At 38.3% G+C, this 22377-nt stretch overlaps 3 protein-coding genes and 1 long non-coding RNA gene across 6 annotated transcripts in view; 1 reads left to right on the forward strand and 3 right to left on the reverse strand.

The window, feature by feature from the left end:
* Nucleotides 1-7837, forward strand: part of acsf2 (acyl-CoA synthetase family member 2) — a 37944-nt gene extending 30107 nt beyond the window's left edge. The window contains exons 11-16 of the mRNA XM_044337422.1: nt 3-110; nt 1258-1409; nt 1584-1725; nt 4888-4998; nt 5109-5177; nt 7183-7837. Of these exons, the coding sequence (XP_044193357.1) occupies nt 3-110; nt 1258-1409; nt 1584-1725; nt 4888-4998; nt 5109-5177; nt 7183-7245 (645 nt within the window). The 3' untranslated portion in view covers nt 7246-7837. The remainder of the gene's footprint in view (nt 1-2; nt 111-1257; nt 1410-1583; nt 1726-4887; nt 4999-5108; nt 5178-7182) is intronic.
* A 1291-nt stretch (nt 7838-9128) lies between these two features.
* armc7 (armadillo repeat containing 7) lies at nt 9129-13526 on the reverse strand. Of its 2 annotated transcripts, XM_044337428.1 has the most exons (4): nt 13317-13526; nt 10846-10989; nt 10359-10720; nt 9129-10172 (listed from the first exon to the last, which is right to left on the reverse strand). In XM_044337428.1, the coding sequence occupies exons 1-3, from the start codon at nt 13393-13395 to the stop codon at nt 10374-10376; spliced, it is 570 nt and encodes a 189-aa protein (XP_044193363.1). In that variant the 5' UTR covers nt 13396-13526; the 3' UTR covers nt 9129-10172; nt 10359-10373. The 2 variants fall into 2 exon arrangements, with proteins under 2 accessions (XP_044193363.1, XP_044193361.1); XM_044337426.1 differs by having other exon boundaries at nt 9129-10720.
* Nucleotides 13527-13664: 138 nt separating this feature from the next.
* Nucleotides 13665-17139, reverse strand: LOC122971004. 2 transcript variants are annotated; one of them, XR_006399380.1, is made up of 4 exons: nt 17100-17139; nt 16352-16525; nt 14750-15339; nt 13665-14506 (listed from the first exon to the last, which is right to left on the reverse strand). It is a non-coding gene; the product is annotated as an uncharacterized LOC122971004 (long non-coding RNA). The 2 variants fall into 2 exon arrangements; XR_006399379.1 differs by having other exon boundaries at nt 13665-15339.
* Nucleotides 17140-19331: 2192 nt separating this feature from the next.
* LOC122970998 (NLR family CARD domain-containing protein 3-like) lies at nt 19332-22124 on the reverse strand. The gene is made up of 2 exons (XM_044337421.1): nt 21269-22124; nt 19332-21184 (listed from the first exon to the last, which is right to left on the reverse strand). Coding segments are annotated over exons 1-2 (1854 nt in total). The 5' UTR covers nt 21270-22124.
* Nucleotides 22125-22377: the final 253 nt, after the last annotated feature.

Consider the following 22377-nt stretch of genomic DNA (forward strand, 5'->3'; position numbering starts at 1 on the left):
AGCTTGGATATGGCACCACGGAGAACAGCCCTGTGACATTCTGTGCTTCACCGGAAGACAACTTAGAGAGGAAGTCCGAGACAGTCGGGTACATCATCGACCACTTAGAGGTACCAGAACGTGGTTCACTATAAAAAACAATGATTAAATGACTGTGAAAATATATATATGCTATTAAGAATATTTTCCCAAATCAATATATATACACTCAATGGCTACACAGCCAACCATGAGGCACAAACTCAATGCATAAAACCATGCAGAACAAATGAAACATCAGAGTGGAGAAGAAATGTGATCCAAGTGACTCTGACTGTGGAATGATTGTTGGTGCCAGATGGGCTGGTTTATCTCAGAAACTGCTGATCTCAGTCCTGCTGATCTGGGATTTTCACATACAACAGTCTCTAGAGTTTACAGAGAAAAAACTGAGGATGAGGTGGAACCGGAGATATGCAGCCGACAAATCTGCAGCAACAGTGTGAGGCCATTATGTCCACATAGATCAGGAATGTTTCCAGCACCACAAACAATTCACATTGTTCTGGTGGGTGTTTTCTAAGTAATAAAAAGGTAATAAGTCGGCCTCTGAGTGTATAACACAATATGGAAAAAAAAAGGCTGACCTTTTAGTGTGTTTTTTAGTTACCTAAGATTTTCTTAAACTTGTGTAAAACATCTTTGAGTATCTTAAAAACCACTCTATAAGATTCTTTTAAACATTTATCCCTACATGGATTAACTCCTGCCTACATTTCCGAGCTACAAAGCCCTTACACAACCGAGTGGTCACTTAGGTTATCCAACCAAAACCTGTTGGCCATACTACATGCCAAAACAAAAAAAACAAAAAACAAACCCAAAGGCGACTGTGGTTTTGCTGGGCTAGCACCCAGACTTTGGAACAATCCCCCCCCCTCCCATTAGATCAGCTGAGTCTGGTGACTGGTGGCTGTATGCTTTCTGTGTTCATATGTGCATTATGTCTGTATGTGTTTTTGAATGTTTTTTTTCTGTCCTCTTTTTCTTTCTGTTCTGATTATTATTGTTATTATTATTAACTCTTCATATGTGTAAAAAGGAAACTTTAAGAAGTAATTGTGTCAGTTTTTAATTGCATTACATTTGCTTGGAAGCCATCAATAGCACAAAATGATCTTGTCATCACAAAATGGCTCTACTGAAAGTCCATACATGACAATATTAGCTAAATAAAAGTATTAAAATGTTTAAAAATATGAATCTACTGCTCCACAGGCTAAAATCGTGGACCCTACAACCAGAGAGCTCGTACCTCTGGGATCGTCGGGGGAGATTATGATCAGAGGCTTCTGTGTGATGTTGGAGTACTGGGGCGACAAAGCAAAAACCGAGGAGGTCATCTCTAAAGACGGCTGGTACAAAACTGGGTGAGTATTCTGTACACTGCTTCATACAGTATGAACCAGAGCAGCAGAATAGAAAAACAATATATGCCACCTGGAGTTACAACTGATGACAGAGGATCTGCAGCATTTTATGTTTTTTTTTATTGTGATTTACAGTCCAGTCACTGATGTTTTAATACCTCCTGTTTCCTGCAGAGACATTGGAAGCATGGATGCGTACAGCTACTGCAAAATCGAGGGCAGAATTAAAGACATGATCATCAGAGGAGGAGAGAACATTTACCCGGCTGAGATTGAACAGTTCCTGCACACGCACCCAAAAGTGAAGGAGGCACAGGTGAGCTCAAACAGCAACAGCAATAACCATTTTATGCACATTTTGTTGCTGCCAAAAGAAGAATCTGCACACGTATGTCCACATTTGTGACTTTCTCTGAGAGTGGTATTTGCAGGAGAATGGTAAATGCTAAAACATAATTATCACAAGTAAAGAAAAGTCAGCAAGTCAGCAAAGTGACACAGTAATGTCAGTCATACAGCAACATTAACATTGACTAACATTAGCCTCAATGAGCTACCGGTCATACCAGGCTAAGTAAGGCTGTAAGGCAAGGCAAGTTTATTTGTGTAGCACATTTCAACAACAAGGCAATTCAAAGTGCTTCACATAGAGCATAAAAAGCATTAAAACAGAATATAAAAGCAACACAAGTAAAAAAACGTATAAAAACAATTAAAAAGTGTTACATTTGGAAATAAAATAGAAGCTAAATAAGACAGATAAAACAAGAGAATAAAAGTAACAGTGCAGTGTAAAATATTAACTGTTAATGTGGTTTAATGAAAGGCAATCAGAAAAGTCTTCAGCTGCGATTTAAAAGAACTGAGAGTTGCAGCAGATCTAGAGTTTTCTGGGAGTTTATTCCAGATATGTGGAGCATAAAAACTGAAAGCTGCTTCACCATATTTAGTTTTTATTCTGAGGACAGAAAGCAGACCTGTCCCAGACGACCTGAGAGGTCTGGATGGTTCATAATGTAGCAGCAGATCAGAGATGTATTTTGGCCCTAAACCATTTAGTTCTGTATAAACCAACAGCAATATCTTAAAGTAAATTCTTTGACAGACAGGAAACCAGTGTAAAGATCTGAGAACTAGAGTGATATGATCTACTTTCTTGGTCTTAGTGAGGACTCGAGCAGCAGCGTTCTGAATCAGCTGCAGCTGTCTGATCGATTTTTTAGGGAGACCTATGGAGACAGCGTTACAGTAGTCAAGTCTACTGAAGATAAATGCATGGACAAGTTTTTCCAAATCCTGCTGAGACATAAGTCCTTTAATTCTTGATATATTCTTCAGATGTTGGTAGGCTGACTTTGTAATTGTCTTAATGTGGCTGTTGAAATTCAGGTCTGAGTCCATGACTACACCAAGATTTCTGGCTTGGTTTGTTGTTTTTAACATTACTGATTGAAGCTGAGTGCTGACTTTTAAACATTCTTCCTCGGCTCCATAAACAATTACTTCAGTTTTGTCTTTGTTGAAAATTCTGGCACATCCAATCATTGATTTGTTCAATGCACTTACTCAGCAATTGTATTGGACCATAGTCTCCTGGTGATACGGTTATGTAAATTTGTGTGTCATCCGCATAACTGTGGTAACATTTTATTGTTTCTCATAATCTGAGCTAGTGGGAGCATGTAGATGTTGAACAGAAGAGGCCCCAGAATGAAGCCTTGGGGAACTCCGCATGACATTTTTGTCGGCTCAGATGTGTAATTACCTATAGACACAAAGTAGTCCCTGTCCTTTAAGTAGGATTCAAACCAGTTTAGCACTGTGCCAGAAAGTCCCAACCAGTTTTCCAGTCTGTCTAGTAATATGTTGTGGTTGACCGTGTCAAATGTGGCTCTGAGATCTAGTAATACTAATACTGTAATTCTGCCACTGTCGGTGTTTAAGTGTATGTCAGTGAAGACTTTAACAAGAGCAGTCTCAGTGCTTTGATGTGGTCGAAATCCTGACTGGAAGACATCAAAACAGTTGTTTAGTGCCACAAAGTTGTTCAGTTGTTGAAAAACAGCTTTTTCAATGATCTTGCTTAAAAATGGGAGGTTTGATATGGGCCTATAGTTGCTCATAAGTGAAGTGTCTAGAGTGTTCTTTTTTAAGAGTGGCTTGATGACAGCAGTTTTCAGGGCCTGTGGGAAGACACCTGAGAGTAGACTCATAATTTCATTTTGTACAATGAGGTCTTAGTGACAGAAGGATAAGATCATAAAGTCTTGACTTGACAATCCATACAAAGTCAATTTGTTGGCATGAAATTTGCCTGATGAAGGTCTGAGGACCGAAATGTTGTTGATAAAGTGAGTCCAAGAAATGAACAGTGTGCAGGATTGTTTGGTTTGTGTCTAGAGACAAGACACTTGGTGGAACTGAGCGATACCATGTGTTTTACTGCTTATAAGTTCAACTTTTCATCTGTAAAAGAATGAATGTTATTTCTTCTTTCAGAAGTTGTCAGACCTATGTAAAATTTAAGTCCCCTTTCACTCAAAAATGTTTTTTCACTTCTTATTCCTTCAGTTGGATGTTAAATTCATTCTTTTCTGTGCAGAATGATGAATGTGCAGAGTGTGTTTTCACATTCATCTGCTGAAGGAGGAAAGTTTCTCTGCTCTCACCTTAAATCTGAGTTTAACACGTGTACCTACGAGCATGATTTGTTACATCACAACTAGTCTGGAGCTAATCGTGGTCCAATATTCAACTTACACAAGTGTGATGTGGAAACTTGAAGCCTCCAGTGTACAAACACTGAGAATGAACTTCACAGTGAAGTAGGAGACATCTTGTGTCCAGCAGTTAAACTTTTGAAACTTTTAACTATATCTGTATATTCATAGATTCTATATTTTTCAATGAGGGAGAAGGAAGAGGTGTAATGTAGACTTTTTTGTGGAAAAAGCTTATCGGTCACATATTTCAAACATATTATTATTAATCCAAGCAGAGCATTTTTAGATATCATACAAAATGTCTGGAGCGGATCTTTAAATTCTTGGACTTCTACCTGAGGATTTAAAAATGGAAGACTGAAAAATCCTCTGTTCCTGATGTGGGCTGACTGGGTCCACCCATCTTGCCCAGTGTCATCCAGTTTTCTAATATGTTTCTTATGGAACATTTCCTGTTAAGTGTTACATTAACAAACATGTTACATTGTGTTACATTACGTGTTACATTATCAAATACTCGCAGGTTTGTAGAGCTGTCATTTTTTCCTACTTAATTTTTTTTTTCTTTTTTGCCACTTTGAGCCTTAGCTGTGTGTCATGAGTGCAGTAATCTTCACATAAATATAGTTTTTGCCATGAAATAATTGAGAATTTGTTTGTATTTCTGATTATGTTTCCATACACTATATGTGTTGACTTTACTGTTTTCCCCTGTTCCAGCAGAGCTACATGTTTTTTTTGTTTCTGTCTGTTAGGTGGTTGGAGTGGATGATCACCGTATGGGTGAAGAGGTTTGTGCCTGTATCAAACTGATAGATGGACAAGACTGCACTGAAGAAGAAATCAAAGCTTACTGCAAGGGACAGGTGAGGCACAATTTAATATTTCATAATGAAAAGGTATTATTTAATTCTTTATCTTCCTGTCAGATGATTTTGACTCATGCTCCTCCTCCTTCTTCATCCGCTCTTTTCAGATCGCCCACTTCAAGATTCCTCGCTACGTACTTTTTGTAACCAGCTACCCACTCACTATTACTGGAAAGGTAATTTCCCAAATCCCAGCCTCTCAGCTGAGCTCATATATTCCTAAATACAGTATAAATGACATGAATACAACTTTATATTACTGTGTTTATTAAGATGATATGAGTAAAAGAACAGTCAGAGCTATAATTAGCAACTGCTGTAATAATCTGTGATAAATTAGGGAAGGGACGAACACAAAAACATCCACTCCCTTCTGCTCCTTGTGTTTCTCTCATGGGACACCGTTTAAAGTAATTTACTGTAGACATGGCGTTGTGTTTGAACAGCCTTGCCCTGCATGCCCCCAGACAGGAGGGAAAGGGAGCTATTAGCTAGTCTGCACGCACACAATGTTCTGTTAGGTGAACCCAGGAGGGGCAGCAGACCTTGTCCCCCAAGCAGCATGTCAGATCAACCGGACTCCCTTCAATTCAGTTTACTTTATTTCACCGGGTTAATCCACTCAGTGTTAACGGTGCTTTCCAGAGAATTCTGGGTATCAACATAGGACACAATAAAACAATTAAAATACATCAAATAATAGCATTAGTCAGCATACTTTCTCAGTGAAGTGTACTGGCATCCAGATTTCAGTTTACATTTGAAAGCCTGCAGATTAGTTTGTTCCCCGTCTAGCTGATTTCAGATAGTGGCAACAAAGTACTGCAGGCTGCTCTTGAACGGAGCATTTTTGGCAGCAGGGATTTTCAGAAGATGTGAATCCCCCCTCTCAAAAGTGTTTGGCCAAACTGTTCTGTTTGGTCAGGGAGAGATAATGTGATGAACAGACACAGTTACTGCAATTCTGTCTGCAATAATAATTATACTAAAACTTAATTTGTATAGCACCTTTGATATATGAGATGCAGCCCAAAATACTTGTACTATGTACAATGAAAGAGATACTTGAAATGTATCACTTTGTGTCCCAAATGGGAATGTTTATTTTAGTGAATTCAGTAAATGAAATAGTCCGACAAATGAAGGTATTAAATCACATTGATTAAAAAATCCTGCAAATCCAGTGAGTTAAGACCAGAATCTGACTTTTTGTTTTACTATATGAAACTTATTATGCCATATATATAAATAAATAAAGCCTACAAAACAGAGTTAAAAACCCAACCAAACCACACTGACTAATTAAAGCTAGTTAAAGCTAGTCGGAGAGCTGTAGCTAATGCTAATTTACTCACTTTTTCCTGTTTCCTGTAATTGAAAAATCATCAAATCTTGATGCTCCAACATCTTAGTAACTGAGTTTGTTATACCAAATAAATAACGCAGTAGCTGAATCAAATCATAACAAAGACAAAACACTAAAAGATAAACCATCCTGTTAGAAGCTAACTTAGGTGAACTAGCCTAGTTTAGAGCAGTATCTCATATTATGAGTCTTTGTTGGGGAGGAGTAGGTTTTATAGCTGTTAAATCTTCAAACTTCAAACCTATGGCGCAGGATAAGGGACAAAATTAAGACTAATGAGAAGTCGGAAGAGGCTATATCCTTTCCGAAGCCAGCTACTAATCTGGCCAATGATAAGCCGGCCGTGAGAGATGAGAAGCCAATTATTCATTCGACCAAGTTGGTGACTCATGCGTCATTTCCCACTGCTGGCCTCTCAGTTACCAGCGCCGGCTTATCGCTGGCCAGATCAGTAGCTGACTTTGGCAAGGACATAGCCTCCGCCAACTTCTCAGTGGTCTTAATTTTGTCCCTTAGTCTGCACAACAGGAAGCAAGAGAGGAAGGGATACCTACTATGGTATAATCAGTGGACCTATAGCTAAATCTCTGATGGTTTAACAATTTCTAAATCCCCTAATGGTATACATCATCATGCTGCCCAACTCTGACTGAATAGATTTTTAGTTTTTGTTCATTATTCAAAAATCTTGGACTTTTATTCCCTGAAAATAACATTCAAATTGTTGCGTCCAGTTGCAGTCTTCTTCACCACAACTTACAACCTGCAGGAACAACTTACAAACAGATTTACGGCGTTCTTCTTTCTCTTCTCAGATCCAGAAGCAAAAACTAAAAGTGGAGGCTGAGGAGCAACTGGGACTGAAGAAAGGAAAATGACAGGCCATAACTCATCCTGTATATGGAGGGAGATTAATTACTCCATGTTGTATCCCACAAACACCAGTTGGGATTACAAACCCGTCCATCAGTACATTTTAGAACCTCTTTTTTTAAAAAGTGTATTAAAGATAGCCCTGTGCCTTCTTTAGACGTGATAGATGTGTATAAAGCCATGTTTTGAGCCAAATGATTGTGTATCTTCCTGTAACCAGCTGTTAACAGATTATAGTCATTTTCTACATTTTTCTTACAATCAACGAATCAAATGAAAAGACCAAAACCAACAATGAATTCTATTAATAAGTACTGTGTGTGTATCTGAAACGCATAAGAATGACACTGTTGTGCTGTTCCTTTATCACTATAAACACATCCTGTGGTTTATTTTAAGTCAATAACACATGTACTGATCCGCTGCTGTAAATACACACCGGAGCACCAAATGTGTATCGATCCGCAGCTGAAAATAGTTCCTAACAAATGCACTATTTACACCTGTTTGACTAACATTTACTGCAAACTACAGTGCCCAGCTGTTTTAGGAAATTACTGAGCCTTTTTAAAAAATTAAACAATATATTTTTATATATATATTTGTAATCAGTTTTTTAAGATTCACATCTTCATTAGGAATGGATGGGCTGTGGGCCGAGTTACCGAGTTATACAGATTAAAATCCTAGCAATTCAACTTGAGTCTGGATTTTTTGGTTATCTTAAAATGGCTGTCTTAAAATTAATCTCGAACTGTTGTCATGGCAACAAGTCTTTAAACCCAAACCTGCTAAAGTGCAGGCTTATAGACTCTTAGCTGGATCATGACCAAAGTGTTTTAGGATAAACCTCAAACATTAACTAATTTTCAGATAAAAATGTCTCACCTCTTCAGATCTATAGTGAAAGAATGTTGATATGATTTTAGATGAGAATATCCAGGTTATTGATATTTTTTTCATCATTTATCGGTATAACTATCAATTTATCAATTTTTATAATGAAGAGTTACTCATACATGATACAATATACAACTAAATAAAGCTTTGTGCACTAAATAGGAATTTAGTTTTGGATATTCTGACTGTTAAAGGATCAACTGAGCCAGAACATAACGTTTACTTTGACATTTGAACAACAAAACTTATTAAATGATTAACTGCAGAACTCACTTTGCTGAAAGTTGTTTATGCAGTTAAAGGTGTTTTTAAAAGGTTTAATAGTGTGTGATGAAAGTGTCGAAAGAGTAGAAACATTGCGGAGCACAATGTAGAATAAAATAACAGCAGTAACAATAAAGGATCGCACATAAAAATCATACTTATGTCAATGAATTTATTGCCCCAGTGCATGCTGGGAGGATTCCCAACACACCCACCTCATTAAATCGCAATTACATGATCAGCGCCAAATTAGTTGGATGAGAACTGACAGGATTATTTTAGGCTGCAACATACAGCTTATTAAAAATCAGTGCAGAACTTTTTGTAATTGTTGAATCACATTCTCTATTGTTCTTTTTTATCTAGCAGAATTATAAAAATCTTTTTATACATCAACTTGAAATAAACTTTATACCACATTATTAAAACCAGGCATGGGTGTTTCTCTTTTTACGGGAAGAATTGAGGTATTTTTATTGATCTCAGTGGCAGGTGTACGCCTCTTAAGCCTTTGGAATGTCTTTGTGGTGTTTAACAGGACCGAGTATCACAGACACACACCCAAAGCTGTGAAGAATTTCCTCTCGAGTCTGACCCGAGTACATGTGCAGCCTACCTGACGCTGGGCTGAAGGATCGAATGTCGTCTTCTGTCTAGACCTGAAGGACTCAGCCCAGAAATAGCTCTTAGGAGCCCAGAAGAAAACAAACAGCACTCCTGGCTCTTAAGAAAGAACCTCAAGGTTTATTTTACATTTTTTATTTGACATATTTTGGGTTTGGATCGAATGTCTCAGGACATGGTATTCTTATGTCGAGCGCCAAGTGCAAGAGGCAACCAGTTAGCTTTAACCTACTCCAGGTCTGAGGAAATCACTTCAAACCCAAAGGAATGTACATTTTTGGGGTGAAAATAGATGGTGAGCCTGTTTTTACAAGCATGACTTAGTCGAGAGATGTGGCCAATTCTCTCTATACACTAAATTGTCTTCCTGCTGTTTTTGTGCCTATAGTAATCAACTCTATTAACTAATTAACTTATAGTCTGTGTTGCCAAAAGCTGATACTTCAAGAAAAACTGTCTAGTCTCCCTCGTGTGGTAAGAAAGAGCACAACACTTCCAACTCAAGCATCTTCTCTGACATGTACAACTGTGGAAAAGCATTGGAACATATTGACAAGCTAAATCTATTTTCAAGGGAATAAAAGATGCACAAAACAACTCAAGATGTCAACAAAGAAAACAAAATATGATGCTCTTAAAATGACAGGATGCTGACAGGTTGTGATCAGATTTTTGTCATAGCCATCACTGTCCTGTTCTGCTTTTTACACTTGTTTCAGTCTTTTACATGTGTTGTAACATGACAGGGATCTTGTTTTTGTGTTTTGAAGTCCCAAACACTAATAAGAACATTAAAAGTTCTAAATCTTAAACGATACACTTCATGGTCAATGTATGTGGGCAACTAAGAGATATCTTAAAGCTAACAGTGTTTTTCCAACTTTGCAGCAACAGTTTGAAGATCTTTTTCAGCTTCAACATGACAAACAGTGCCTCTGTGCACAAAGCCAGGTCCAAAAAAAATGGTTTTCCCAGTTTGGTGTGGAAGAACTTGACTGGCCTGCACAGAGCCTTGACCTCAACCCCACCCGACATCAACGAGCCAGACCTTTTAACCCAACGTCGGTGTTGGACTTCACTAAAGCTCTTGCGGCTGAATTGGAACAAAATCCCTGCAGCCAGGCTCCAAAGTCTGGTGAAAAGTCTAAAAACCAGAAGAGTGGAGACTGTTATAGCAGCAGATTGAAGTCCATGGTTTTGTAATGAACTGAATTTGTTGGTATTTTGCGGTGTGCACTTTTGACCATACCACGTAAGCTATTATACTCTCATAGAGAGCAGACTTTCCCCCTATCCATTGTAAAAAAAAACAACCCCATAAAAACCTTACAGCAGCTGTAACGTCTTAGTCTTTGGGCAGTGGGATGCCGACTGCCGTCTGCTGCTGTCCCTGCATCTGCTGCTCCACTCGGGCCACCTGCTGTTCGCTGCAGCAGTCCTGCAGAAACACAGCGGCCAGGTTGCGCAGGCGGGGGCTCTCTGACAGGGAGAAGCGCAGCATGCACTGCAGTATGGCCGGATCAGTGATCTCAGAGCGTGATGACGACGTTGTGAGGTTCATGAGGGTAGTGATGGCTGACAGGATGGTCTCCTCCCTCTGGCTTGACAAACAATTTGTAACCAAGGCGATCCCACCACTCTGCAGGATGATGTCTCTGCATTCAGGGTCCATGCTGAGGTTACATAGCCCCCCTGAGAACAGGACACAAGAGACCTCACTGAAGTAATGAACACTGATTGTTTTGCTTATGTAAAAACAGTAGGAGAGGGATAGTGTAGAGTATTTTAAGGAAAATGTGTCATTATATGGTTCTCACCCATCCCAAACTCCACAAAGTTCTCATTCTCCTCAGTGAGCATGTCCAAGAAGAGGTCGGTCACCTGCAGCTCCCTCAGATACTCCATGTTCTTCGGGTCGTACGCAAAATTGGCCAGGTTAGCCAGTACTTGCTCCTTTGCCTCTGATGTAATGAAAAGATATTGTGTTATGATAGGCAACTTGAAGAAAAACACACCACTAGAGAGCACTAACAGGTTTTATTTTTTAACTGTAAGATGCTCCACTCAGAAAATATCTTTGTTACAATTCTTTAATAACCTAATTTAAGGGATCCTTTATTAACTAGTTAAAAAAATGAAGTTAATAAGACATAACATTTTAACCCTTAAATATTGGAATTGATATTTGATATATTATTGATATGGGTATTTACACTGCATCCTCCTTTATATTTAATACTGTAAAAATGTGTGGAAACAAACTGAAGCTTTATGTTTAGTTGAGATAACAATGCAAACGTTCTCCCTTAATTCAGGGTTCCCGTCACAAAATAGATACACTGATTTATTATATTAATTAAGTAAGTATTGGACGATGTAGGCCCCATACTTTGTCATGTTGAGGACACTGTTCTTTACATTTTTTCCAGTGAAACTACAGGCAAATGAAACGCTCTGTATGAACAAACTAAGTCACTGTTATACATCCTGTTCTAGAGGGAAAATACAACTGAAATTTCTTAAGATGAAATCAGTCATTTTGGACAACATAAATTACGGGTATATACACATAAGACTGGACTTGAGTTTCTAAACTATTCTTTTTGTCTGTATTATTGCTTAAATAATTGTACTTAATTTATTTTTCTCTAGTTTTTTGTATTGACGTTTTGATTGTTTTTCTTTATGCATTCAAATGTTCATTGAAACTGTGAAATAAAGGACGAAAACAAATATTTTTAGATGCCCTCGAGCAAACAACAACAACAGAAAAAAATTCTTGTGTTACACTTTTGAAATGAACAATGTTTGATTATTCATAGATTCAGGATTTTTTCAATAAGGGAGAAGGAGTAAATGTTATTTTAAGGATTTGATTTTAAAGAGGTAATTTAACTTTTTGTGGAAAAACCATATCACACACAAACTATTATTCCAAGCTGCCATTTTTATGTCTCTTTTAGCATCTTCCCCCGTAGTTTTGTGCTTTCCAACTGACTGCTGTCCAGCTTGACGCCCACCATTGCTGCTATTATTATTAGTCATATTTCTGCTATTGTTGTTATTGTTTTTGTTATTATTGTAGTTGTGCTTCTCTGTGTCTCTCTCTCCCCTCTCCCCTTAGAGCTCGGTTCTGCTCAAGGTTTCTTCCTGTTAAAGGGGAGTTTTTCCTTGCCGCTGTCACCAGGTGCTGCTCATGGGGGAATGTTGGATCTCTGTAAATTAAAGAGTACAGTCTAGACCTGCTCTCTGTGAAAATTGCCCTGTGATAACTTCTGGTGTGATTTGGGGCTATATAAATAAAATTGATTTTACTTGTCTTAAAACATGTCTGGAGTGGATCTTTCATAATAGTTGAAAAATCTCAAGTGTTAGTCTGTGTATTTAAAAACTTTTTAGACAGCAGTTTCTAATGCTGTGTTTTGAGTGATAGGAGGCAACTGTTTTGTTTACATTATGGACTGAGCCTTTAAATGATTAAACTAGCTATTTGTTAAATAATACTCTGTTAAAAGCTGCAACAATTTGTCAATTAATCGATCAACAGAAAATGAATCGTAACTATTTTAATGATGGATTAATTGTTTTGGGTCATTTTGTAAAGAAAAAATGCTAAAACTCTGTTTCCAGCTTCATAAATATAAATATTTACTAGTTTCTTTAGTTTTCTAAGATATTAAATTTAGGGCTGCAGCTAACGATTATTTCCATTATCGATTAATCAGTCAATTATTTTCTCAATTAATCGATTAGTTGTTTGGTCCAGAAAATGGTGAAATATATTGATCAGTTTTCCAGAGCCTAAAAATGACGTTTTAGACTGTTGTTTTGTCCTCAACTCAAAGATATTCAGTTTACTGTCATAGAGGACTGAAGAAACCACAAAATATTCACATTTAGGAAGCTAGAATCAGAGAATTTGGACTATTTTTCTTAAAAAATGACTCTAAACAATTGATTATCAAAATAGTTGGCGGTTAATTTAATAGTTGTCGACTGATTGATCATAACTGTTGCAGCTCTAATTGAATTTCATATCTCTGGGTTGTGACTGTTGGATGGAACAAAACATCTTAGGTTGCATCTTTGGCTTAGGGAAACAGTGATCAACGTTTTTCACCATTTTCTGACATTTTACAGACCAAAAGACTGATCAGATCATCGAGAAAATAATCAAGATCAAAGGACAATGAAAATAATCGTTGGATACATCCCAGAACTCTCTATGGTTCTTGAGATCTGCATTTAGGAAACTGAATTATGTCAAATAAAACTTTACTGAACCCACCTTCACTGTCTGTGTCCTGAAACTCAGTGACCAGAGTTTGTAAATATTCAAACCGGTCAGACGAGCCTTTCCTCCACATCTTTACCAGGAATTAAAGCTGTTCATTTCACCCTTTTCCAGCAGGAAAACACCTGCTTCAACAAACATAAACACACGTTCATCTCAAGCTAGCTCATATTTAGGTTCGTCCCTTTAATGAGTCCGACAGAACTACGGCTTCCGAAAAGACATGTGTTCCGCTTTAAAAAACAAAAAACAAAAAAACAAAAAAAACAAAAACAAAACAAAACAAACACCGTTATAATACGGCCTTTAATATCAGATTAAATTTTAATCGAGTTTACACATTCAAAACAGTGCTATATCTACAGTATGTGTTAACCTAGGTGGTTATCTGGTTTCATAAAACTGGTAAACGGAAGTGAATGATACGTGAGTAACTGCATGACAGGAAGGAACGACACTGAAGTTAGCTTCACATTGGAAGTTAAGGGAAACGTTAAGGGAAACTTAATTTAGTACAGATCTGAGCTCAGCGACCGATTCTCCATTTTTTGCACCTCTTACTGTTGTGAAAGCATGTTAGATATTTTAGGTAAAGCTTAAACGCTGTCTGAAACCCACTTTCAGATTTCTGAAACCTTTATTCTACTTGTGAAACGCAAAAAAGGGCGATCTCACTGTTTTTTTTTTCACATCTAGACCACATTGACCAGGTCCAGATCAAAAACCACTATACTTAGACTGGTCAAATCTGGACTAGATTATCCCAGAGAGACTACAGATTCTTTATAACACAGTTTTAGATTTCAGTCAAGACTACTTAGTTGAAAAGAAAACTTATTGCCATTTGCAGTAGTTATATTTGATAGTATGGCTCTTTCTGGGAGCTCTCTGCCCCTCCATGTGCTTGCATGTAAGCCCAAGGCAGGGAGAGCACCTGAAACAACTTATGCAATGATGAAACAAAGATGCTGGTTGAAACACTGACAGTCGATATGAACAGGAACATGTTCAGGGGCTGTAATCTCTTCTGCAACAATACAAGATGACAAACTCAAAGGCAGCAGACTCATTAATGCACTTACTGTAATAATGTAAATACTTACACCAAGAGCTGAAATTGAACAAGCTGTGGAGAGAAAGTTTAGTCCTGGGTACATCAAGCATCTGGTGTATATTCAAAACACCTGAATAGTCAAAAGAAATACACTGAAAATCCAGAGAGAACAGGAGAACAAATAAGTTTCATTTACCACCACCAGGGCTGAATTATATCTATCTTTATATCTGACAACTTGGAAACAGGTGAGACAGACTGTGGATACCGGGAGGTGTGTGTTAATAATAGCACTAATACAATCAATTACAGAATTCATCAACAAACAACAAAGGTGAACTGAAACTGAGCACTAATATTAATGACACTTTACCTGCAGGCTGACTGCTGCATTCTTTGCTGAAAGATATAAAGTGGTAAGAAATATTATCTGGAAAGTAGCTGCAACACTGCATCACTACACATGGTGGAGCTACAACACAAAATACTGCAGTGCCTGTAATCTTTACAGGAGTTCAGCCTGCAATGTTGGAAAGCAAAAAGGAAGGAAATTTCAGTTTTAAAGAGGATTAAAATTTAAATACAAAGATATGACTTTGTGAGGTTCTTCTTGAAAAAGTCTTTCTAAACAAGCCCCTGCTGAAGATGATTTAGATGGTCCAAAAGCCAGACTCAGATGGTGGACTTGACTTTGTGTCTGATAGTGAAGCTGTTCTCAGATCAGTTCAGACTGCAGTACTGAGAGTCATCTCTACTTCTTCTGATTCCTCTGTCAGTCACTGCTGGATGAAGCTTTCCTCTCCACTCTACCCCCCAGTAACACGACCCAGTCAGAGCCTCTCTACACACAAGCTGCTGCTGCTGCTGCTGCTTAAACCTCTCTGGATCATCGGGATACAGCTAATCCTCTCACAACACATGCTCCTGGATGTTCATGCACATTGTTACAGAGATCATCACCATCTGATGAGAGAAGAAGATACAACAGGAGGTTGTAGAGGTCATAAATCATTGTTCAGTGAGACTCATCAGCTGTCAGTCAGTGACACATCACATCCAGTATAAAGCCAGCAAAGCCTTCAGTTCTGTTCAGACCAGAAGTGGAACAGCTGTGCAGTGGAGCCAGCTTCCTTTCAGCTCTTATGTTAACATGTTGGAGTGAACACACTGAGCTCTAAGCTCACAGACCTGCAGAGCCTTTTGGTATCTAGTCTGTTTACTCTGCAGATTTCACTGAAGTACATAGGAAATTAACTGCAGAGAGTCATGAACACATCATTACTGCAGAAACACTTTAGTGATGCATTTACTGATGTTACATGTGACCTGCTGTTAAAGTTAAAGTCAGAGTCTCTGTGTGTTGTTGAAGATCTTCTCTGCTTTGGAAATATTATCTGACAAACATGGAGGCTGTCACTGAAAATATTTGGAGGAAACAAAATAAGTGATGAACACATAAAGATATGACTCCTGGACTTCAGCAGAGGTTCTTGTCTGTATAAAGTCCACATGGTTATTAAATGTAATGATGGTTCACTGATTTGCAGGCTTCTGTCAGACTGATCTTAGAGCTCTGAAAAAAGATAAACTGATTAGTTTTTTAGTGTTAAAATGAGAACACAAACACTTTCAGATTGGATTTAATGCTACAACAGTGTGATGAATGAGGACCACTGTCTCTATACATCTTGTAAGGTTTTCAGCTGTAATCCAGCTCTATTTCCTGCAGACATGAACACAACAACAACAGTCATCTTCACATCATCTGATTGGCTGACTGTTCTCTCTCTCTCTCTGTAGTTCTGTCCAATCCTGAAGCCTGTTTAACATTCTCCTCTCCCAGCTTCGCTGAAGAATGCAGCAGCTGAGAGGGTTGGAGGTTAAGCAGGAAATACTGGATCTTTGCTTTGATACTAACTGTGTTTAATACAAGACTACTGAAATCAGCACAGACTGACTCCAACTCTCTACAGACCTCAGAGTCTCCAGTCTACATGCTGGACTCTCCTTAAGATCAGACAGCAGCCTCACATCTGAACTCCATAGGTTGTTTCCCCATAGATCCAGCTCTCTCAGATGGGAGGGGTTGGACTTCAGAGCTGAAGCCAGCGATGCACAGCTGATCCTTGACAACCAGCACCAACTCAATCTGAATAAAGAATAAATGATGTCATTTTAGAAGACAAAGTTCCTGCTTGAAATCATTCAATGTTTCATAATCTCTTCAGAACTGAAGAAGGTTTAGAATGTAGAAGTTTAGAAAATGGAAACCCCAAACTAGGTTAATAACTATCAAATACAAACAGTGAAAAAGAGCTCTCATTAATATTAATGACAACTTTCTGCTACATCAATAAAGACACAGTGACTTAACAGTGAATTACCCAATAGAGCTTTTTTAATGTTACATTAAATATGAAGACCAAAAAGATGCTCAGTGTGGATCAGTATAAAGTCTATGTGGTCACAGATGTTTTAATTTTATCGTAATTGATTAAAACAAAGATATGAATGTTTGAAATTGTGTTTTTCAAGTGTTAACTATGATTTAAAATTAAATAAGTAAATGGTATTTAACTATTTGAAAACAGCATTTAAATGTCTACATCTCAAGGGGATTTTACCTCATAAAAATCATCCCTGTGTCTGCAGTTTAGTGTCATCACAACTTTCACATAATATTAATCGCAGCGAAAAAGTAAAAAAAAAAAAAGGTGTCTGACCTCAGAGTCTCCAGTTTACAGTGTGGATCCTCCAGAAAATCACACAGAAGCTTCACTCCTGAATCCCACAGCTTGTTTTCACTCAGATCCAGCTCTCTCAGATGGGAAGGGTTGGACTTCAGAGTTGAGACCAGAGAAGCACAGCTGAACTGTGACAAACTGCAGCCTCTCAACCTGAACAAATAAGAAATTGTGTAGAAAAAATCCATTATAATCCTTAAGCTCCGCTCAGGTTTTAAATGTATAGTTCAACATTATTATGTCTTAATCAATGAGCTTTTCCCTAAAATGAGCAGACTGACTTTGTCATTGTGTTATTGTGGATCATGATGTCAGCCTTCTACAGACATCATACAAATGTCACCACAACATTAAGACACCTATTCATGTCAACACAGATCGATAAAATGCTGCTGACCTCGATCAAGTCTGTAATACGGATCAAAATTGGACATGTTGGATTAAAAAGCTTGTGCATTACTTGTATCTTCTCCATGTAAATGGGAACTATTACATATAATTTCATTTAACACGCTATAGAATTTGAGTAAATACAGAAATATAAATATTTTTCCTCCTACTGAGACACTTATTTCTAATCACAGATTTACTCTCATCATCACTGCTGACTGATTGTGATCAGTGCCAAACACCAGACTTTCACATGACTTCCCTTTTAACTGGTGGTGCAGCTACACAAAGTGACATCATCTCCTGATAGGAAGCATCATGCACATGTTGAAGTGTCACCTGTTGTTGGTGGCAGCTCAGACACAACTGAAGATACAAACTGAATTTGGAAATATGATGTACTGTCTTTGTCTGTACTCCTGTATGACTTTTAAAGTTTGTGTGAGAGAGAGACTGTATGTGTAAGTTCCTACAAAATAGTGTGTTCTCAATGTTTAATATAAAATACATTATTCCTGAAAATGCAATGAAAGTCTTGAACTTTTTCCCATTTGGTTCACAAATTCGAGTTTACACCCATACTAAAAATTAAAAAACATTAAATTGTCCAATAATTTCAACAGTTTTCTTACAAATATCAGACTCTTTCCATTGTAGACTAAATTCAAAGTGAAACCAACTGTTCAGGCATTTTGGACATTAAACATTTTAGTGAGTTGTGAAAGTCAGTAGCTCCATATATTGCACTGTAAAATGCTGTCTGTTGTGATAAAATGCTGAGTTTTAAAAGTTTTTCAACACAAATCCTAAAGTCCTGAAGTTCTTTTGCTGGGTTTGTATTAAAACTAGAAGTTGAAGGATACATTGTAAAATTTAACATTCTTTACAACTAAACAGAATAACTGTGTTCATAAGTGTAAACACGCCAACTACAAAGTTTTTCTTGCTCTCAAAGTTTTTGTTACAACTGAAGGACAATTGTTGCAAGAATAACTGGTGTACAGTTTTGGCAACAAGCAGCTGTAACACAAGCTGAACACACTTTAATAGTTTGTAAGTTTTATAGTGTGCATGCATGTAAAGCAGGGATGTATGATGTCAGTGGCTGATATTTTATTGGCCAAGAAATTAGAAAAAGTAATTATTGTTATTGCAGAGCCTTTTTACAGTGACTGTGGAGTAGTGACATCATTCTAAACCCAGTTGTGAACAGGGATTTTTTTAAAAGGTTTTTTAAGGCTTCTGTTGGTATTGGAGTGGACTGAGAGTAACAAAGCAGACAGGATTTCAGAGTAGATTATAGTAGTCTGTACAATCTTGCCTCTCTTGCCTTTCTCTCCTCTGCTACCTGGTTGCACAAGGCTAGTGTAAATTACAGACCACAATAACCTACATTGTTTAAGGATTGATAAAATTGTTTATCGTATTGGTATCAGCCACAGCAAACAAATAATTATTGGTTGTTCTTATTGGTTCTATTGGTGCATCTCTAATGTAAAGTGATACACACTTTACAGTATGCACTATACATTTACATTACACTTTCCAGTAATATTGATATCCTTGATGTAATATTGGCTTTATAATGTTGATCCTTTGTTTCCCAATGACTCTCAAGACTGTAAAATGCTCCCTTAATTAAAGATGTTTATCTTTGTTACAAGATAAAAGAGTACACCGTTTCAATCCCAAATACGCTCTTCAGAGTTGGGTACAGAGGCAACAGGAAGAAGCTAAAACTTTTTGGACTGAGCACCTGGACATGAGAGATGTTTGTGTTCTTCAGTGATTGATTTATAATGTTGATAATCATATGTGGACTTACACAGCCTTTCTGCAGTTCCTCATAGCTGGAATCAGTCTCAGTCGTCCCTCCTCTGATGTGTTGTACTTCTTCAGGTCCAACTCATCCAGAACCTCTGACATCTGCAGCATGTAGGCCAGAGCTGAGCAGTGGATCTCAGAGAGCTCCTTCTCTGATCTGTTCTCTGACTTCAGGAACTCTTGGATCTCCTGATGTACTGAGCGGTCATTCATCTCCATCAGACAGTGGAAGATATTGATGCTTCTGTCAGGAGATATATTATGAGTGTTCATCTCCTTCAGGTTGTTGATGGCTCTCTGGATGATTTCTGGATTGTTCTCTGTCTGACCCAGTAGGCGTCTTAAGAGACCCTGGTTGGACTCTAGAGAGAGGCCATGAAGGAAGCGAATAAACAGGTCCAGGTGGCCATTTTCACTTCTGAGAGATTTCTTCATGGCTTCCATCAGAAAGACATCCAGAGATCGCTCACGCCGATAACTGTTTCTGAAATACTTAGAAATCTTCTCAAGTAAAGACTCTGGTTTTGATTCCCTGTGTTTGTCATCTTCTCTCAGGAAGTCTTCCAGTACCTCAGTGTTGCTGTTGGTATAACAGTAGTACATGTAGACTGCAGCCAGAAACTCCTGGATGCTCAGATGAACAAAGCAGTATACTGTTTTCTGGAAGATCACACTCTCTCTTTTGAAGATCTCTGTACAAAATCCTGAGTACACTGAGCCCTCTGTGACATCAAGACCACACTGCTCCAGGTCTTCTTGGTAGAACATGATGTTTCCTTTCTCCAGTTGTTCGAATGCCAGCCTTCCCAGCTTCAGAAGAATTTCCCTGTTAGCCTCCATCAGCTCCTGTGGACTCGTCTCATGTTCCTCATCATACTTGTGCGTCTTCCTCTTTGTCTGAACCAGCAGGAAGTGTGAGTACATGTCAGTCAGGGTCTTGGGCAGCTCTCCTCTCTGGTCTGTAGTCAACATGTGCTCCAGAACTGTAGCAGTGATCCAGCAGAAGACAGCGATGTGACACATGATGTGGAGGCTCCTGGATGTCTTGATGTGTGAGATGATTCTGCTGGACAGCTCTTCATCACTGAATCTCCTCCTGAAGTACTCCTCCTTCTGGGCATCAGTGAAGCCTCGTACTTCTGTTACTCTATCAACACATGACGGAGGGATCTGATTGGCTGCTGCAGGGCGGGAAGTTATCCAGATGAGAGCCAAGGGAAGCAGATCACCCTTGATGAGGTTTGTCAACAGTATGTTCACTGGTGACTTCTGTGTGACATCAGACACAACCTTGCTGTTCATGAAATCCAATGATAGTCTGCTTTCATCCAGACCGTCAAAGATGAACAAAACCTTACAGTCAGCGAGCTCCTCTGCTGTGACCTTCTGTAATGTTGGATGGAAAACATGGATCAACATGAGGAGACTGTACTTCTTATCTTTGATCAAGTTCAGCTCCCTGAAAGAAAGCAGAATCACCAGACTGATATCTTGGTTTTCCAAGCCCTCTGCCCAATCCAGAGTGAACTTCTGAACTGAGAAGGTTTTACCAATGCCAGCAACACCATTTGTCAGAACGACTCTGATGTGTCTCTGTTGGTCAGGTAAGGATTTAAAGATGTCATGACACTTGATTGGAGTGTCATGGAGGATCTTCATCTTGGAAACTCTTTCAAGTTGCCTCACCTCATGTTGGGTATTAACCTCCTCACTCTGTCCCTCTGTGATGTAGAGCTCGGTGTAGATACTGTTGAGGAGGGTCTCACTTCCTGCTTCATCAGTTCCTTCAGTCACACGTTCGCATCTCCTCCTCAGACTGATCTTATGTTCCTCCAAGAGAGCAATATTCACTAGAAAAAGAGAAAAAATGGAGACTAAACAAAGACAATCTGATAATTATCCATTATTACCAACACAGTAACAATCAGTCTTACTTTGTACAATGCTGGTCTGACTGTCTGTCTGCAGACCAGGTCTTGTTTTGGATCTTTCTCCACACTGGGGACAGGAGGAGTCTCCTAATGAAGCAGGCTGGTCCCAGTATAAGGTGATGAACTTTCTGAAGAACCAGTGTACCCAGCTTGTAGAGACTGGATCCTTCAGGACGTCCTTACACAAAGAACAGCAGGACAGCTGCTCCTCCACAGAAACACAACTCCTCTCTCTGTAAAAACATCATTTTTTTAATCACTGAAATTGTTTGTTGATTGTTGTTGAAAAATATTAAGATTTGGCCGACACTGTCTAGAAGGTAAGACAGTCACAGAGAACAGTAAAAATGTAGCTCCATTTCTGAAAATGGTTATTCATTTTATTTAAACTCTCCTGCTTTCATAAACACACATTTAAGTATTGTAAACTGACATAAAGAGATTCATTTGTCTCTCTGCTGAAAACAAGCCTTAACTGTGCTTCTTATCTGGTTGTCTTACTAAACATTTAGTGATCTGCCTGTAGTTTCCATTAATACAAACTCAACACTTCCTGCAGCTGCTTTACTGAAAAAACCTTCCATTAAAGAGAGCTGATTATGTCCTTTACTGTTTACAGTCCCTTTGGGCAGCTTAGCTTGGGTTACTTAGGTTTGAACTGAGATAAGAAGTGTTCTAAAAATATTGTTAGACCAGCAGTTGAAGACACACTGCATGTAAAAGTGTGTTACATGTATTTGTTAGGTCCACTTACTAATAATGCAGAACTTTCAACTGCAAGCTCCAAATAATTTGTAAGTGGACCTTTGAGCTTAATTTTTTCACCATATTTTACATAAACAGTTGAAGAGAAAACTCAAACACACATAATCAAAGTGAGGAAAGCGACTTCAACGTTAGGACAAAGATGTATGAATATTTTGTTGATGTAGGGCTGATCATAAAACAAGATATTTATCAAAATCACAATATGCTCTACTGCAATTTTTAAATTACAGAAGGCAAAATATTTGTCAAAAGAGCAATGTGTCAAAATACCACTTTAGATGAAATATTACCATGCTGCAGGGATGTTCTGGCCTACACATCATATTCTACAGGCTTAAGAAAAC

The sequence above is a fragment of the Thunnus albacares genome, chromosome 20, assembly GCF_914725855.1.
Source record: "Thunnus albacares chromosome 20, fThuAlb1.1, whole genome shotgun sequence".
Lineage (NCBI taxonomy): Eukaryota > Metazoa > Chordata > Actinopteri > Scombriformes > Scombridae > Thunnus > Thunnus albacares.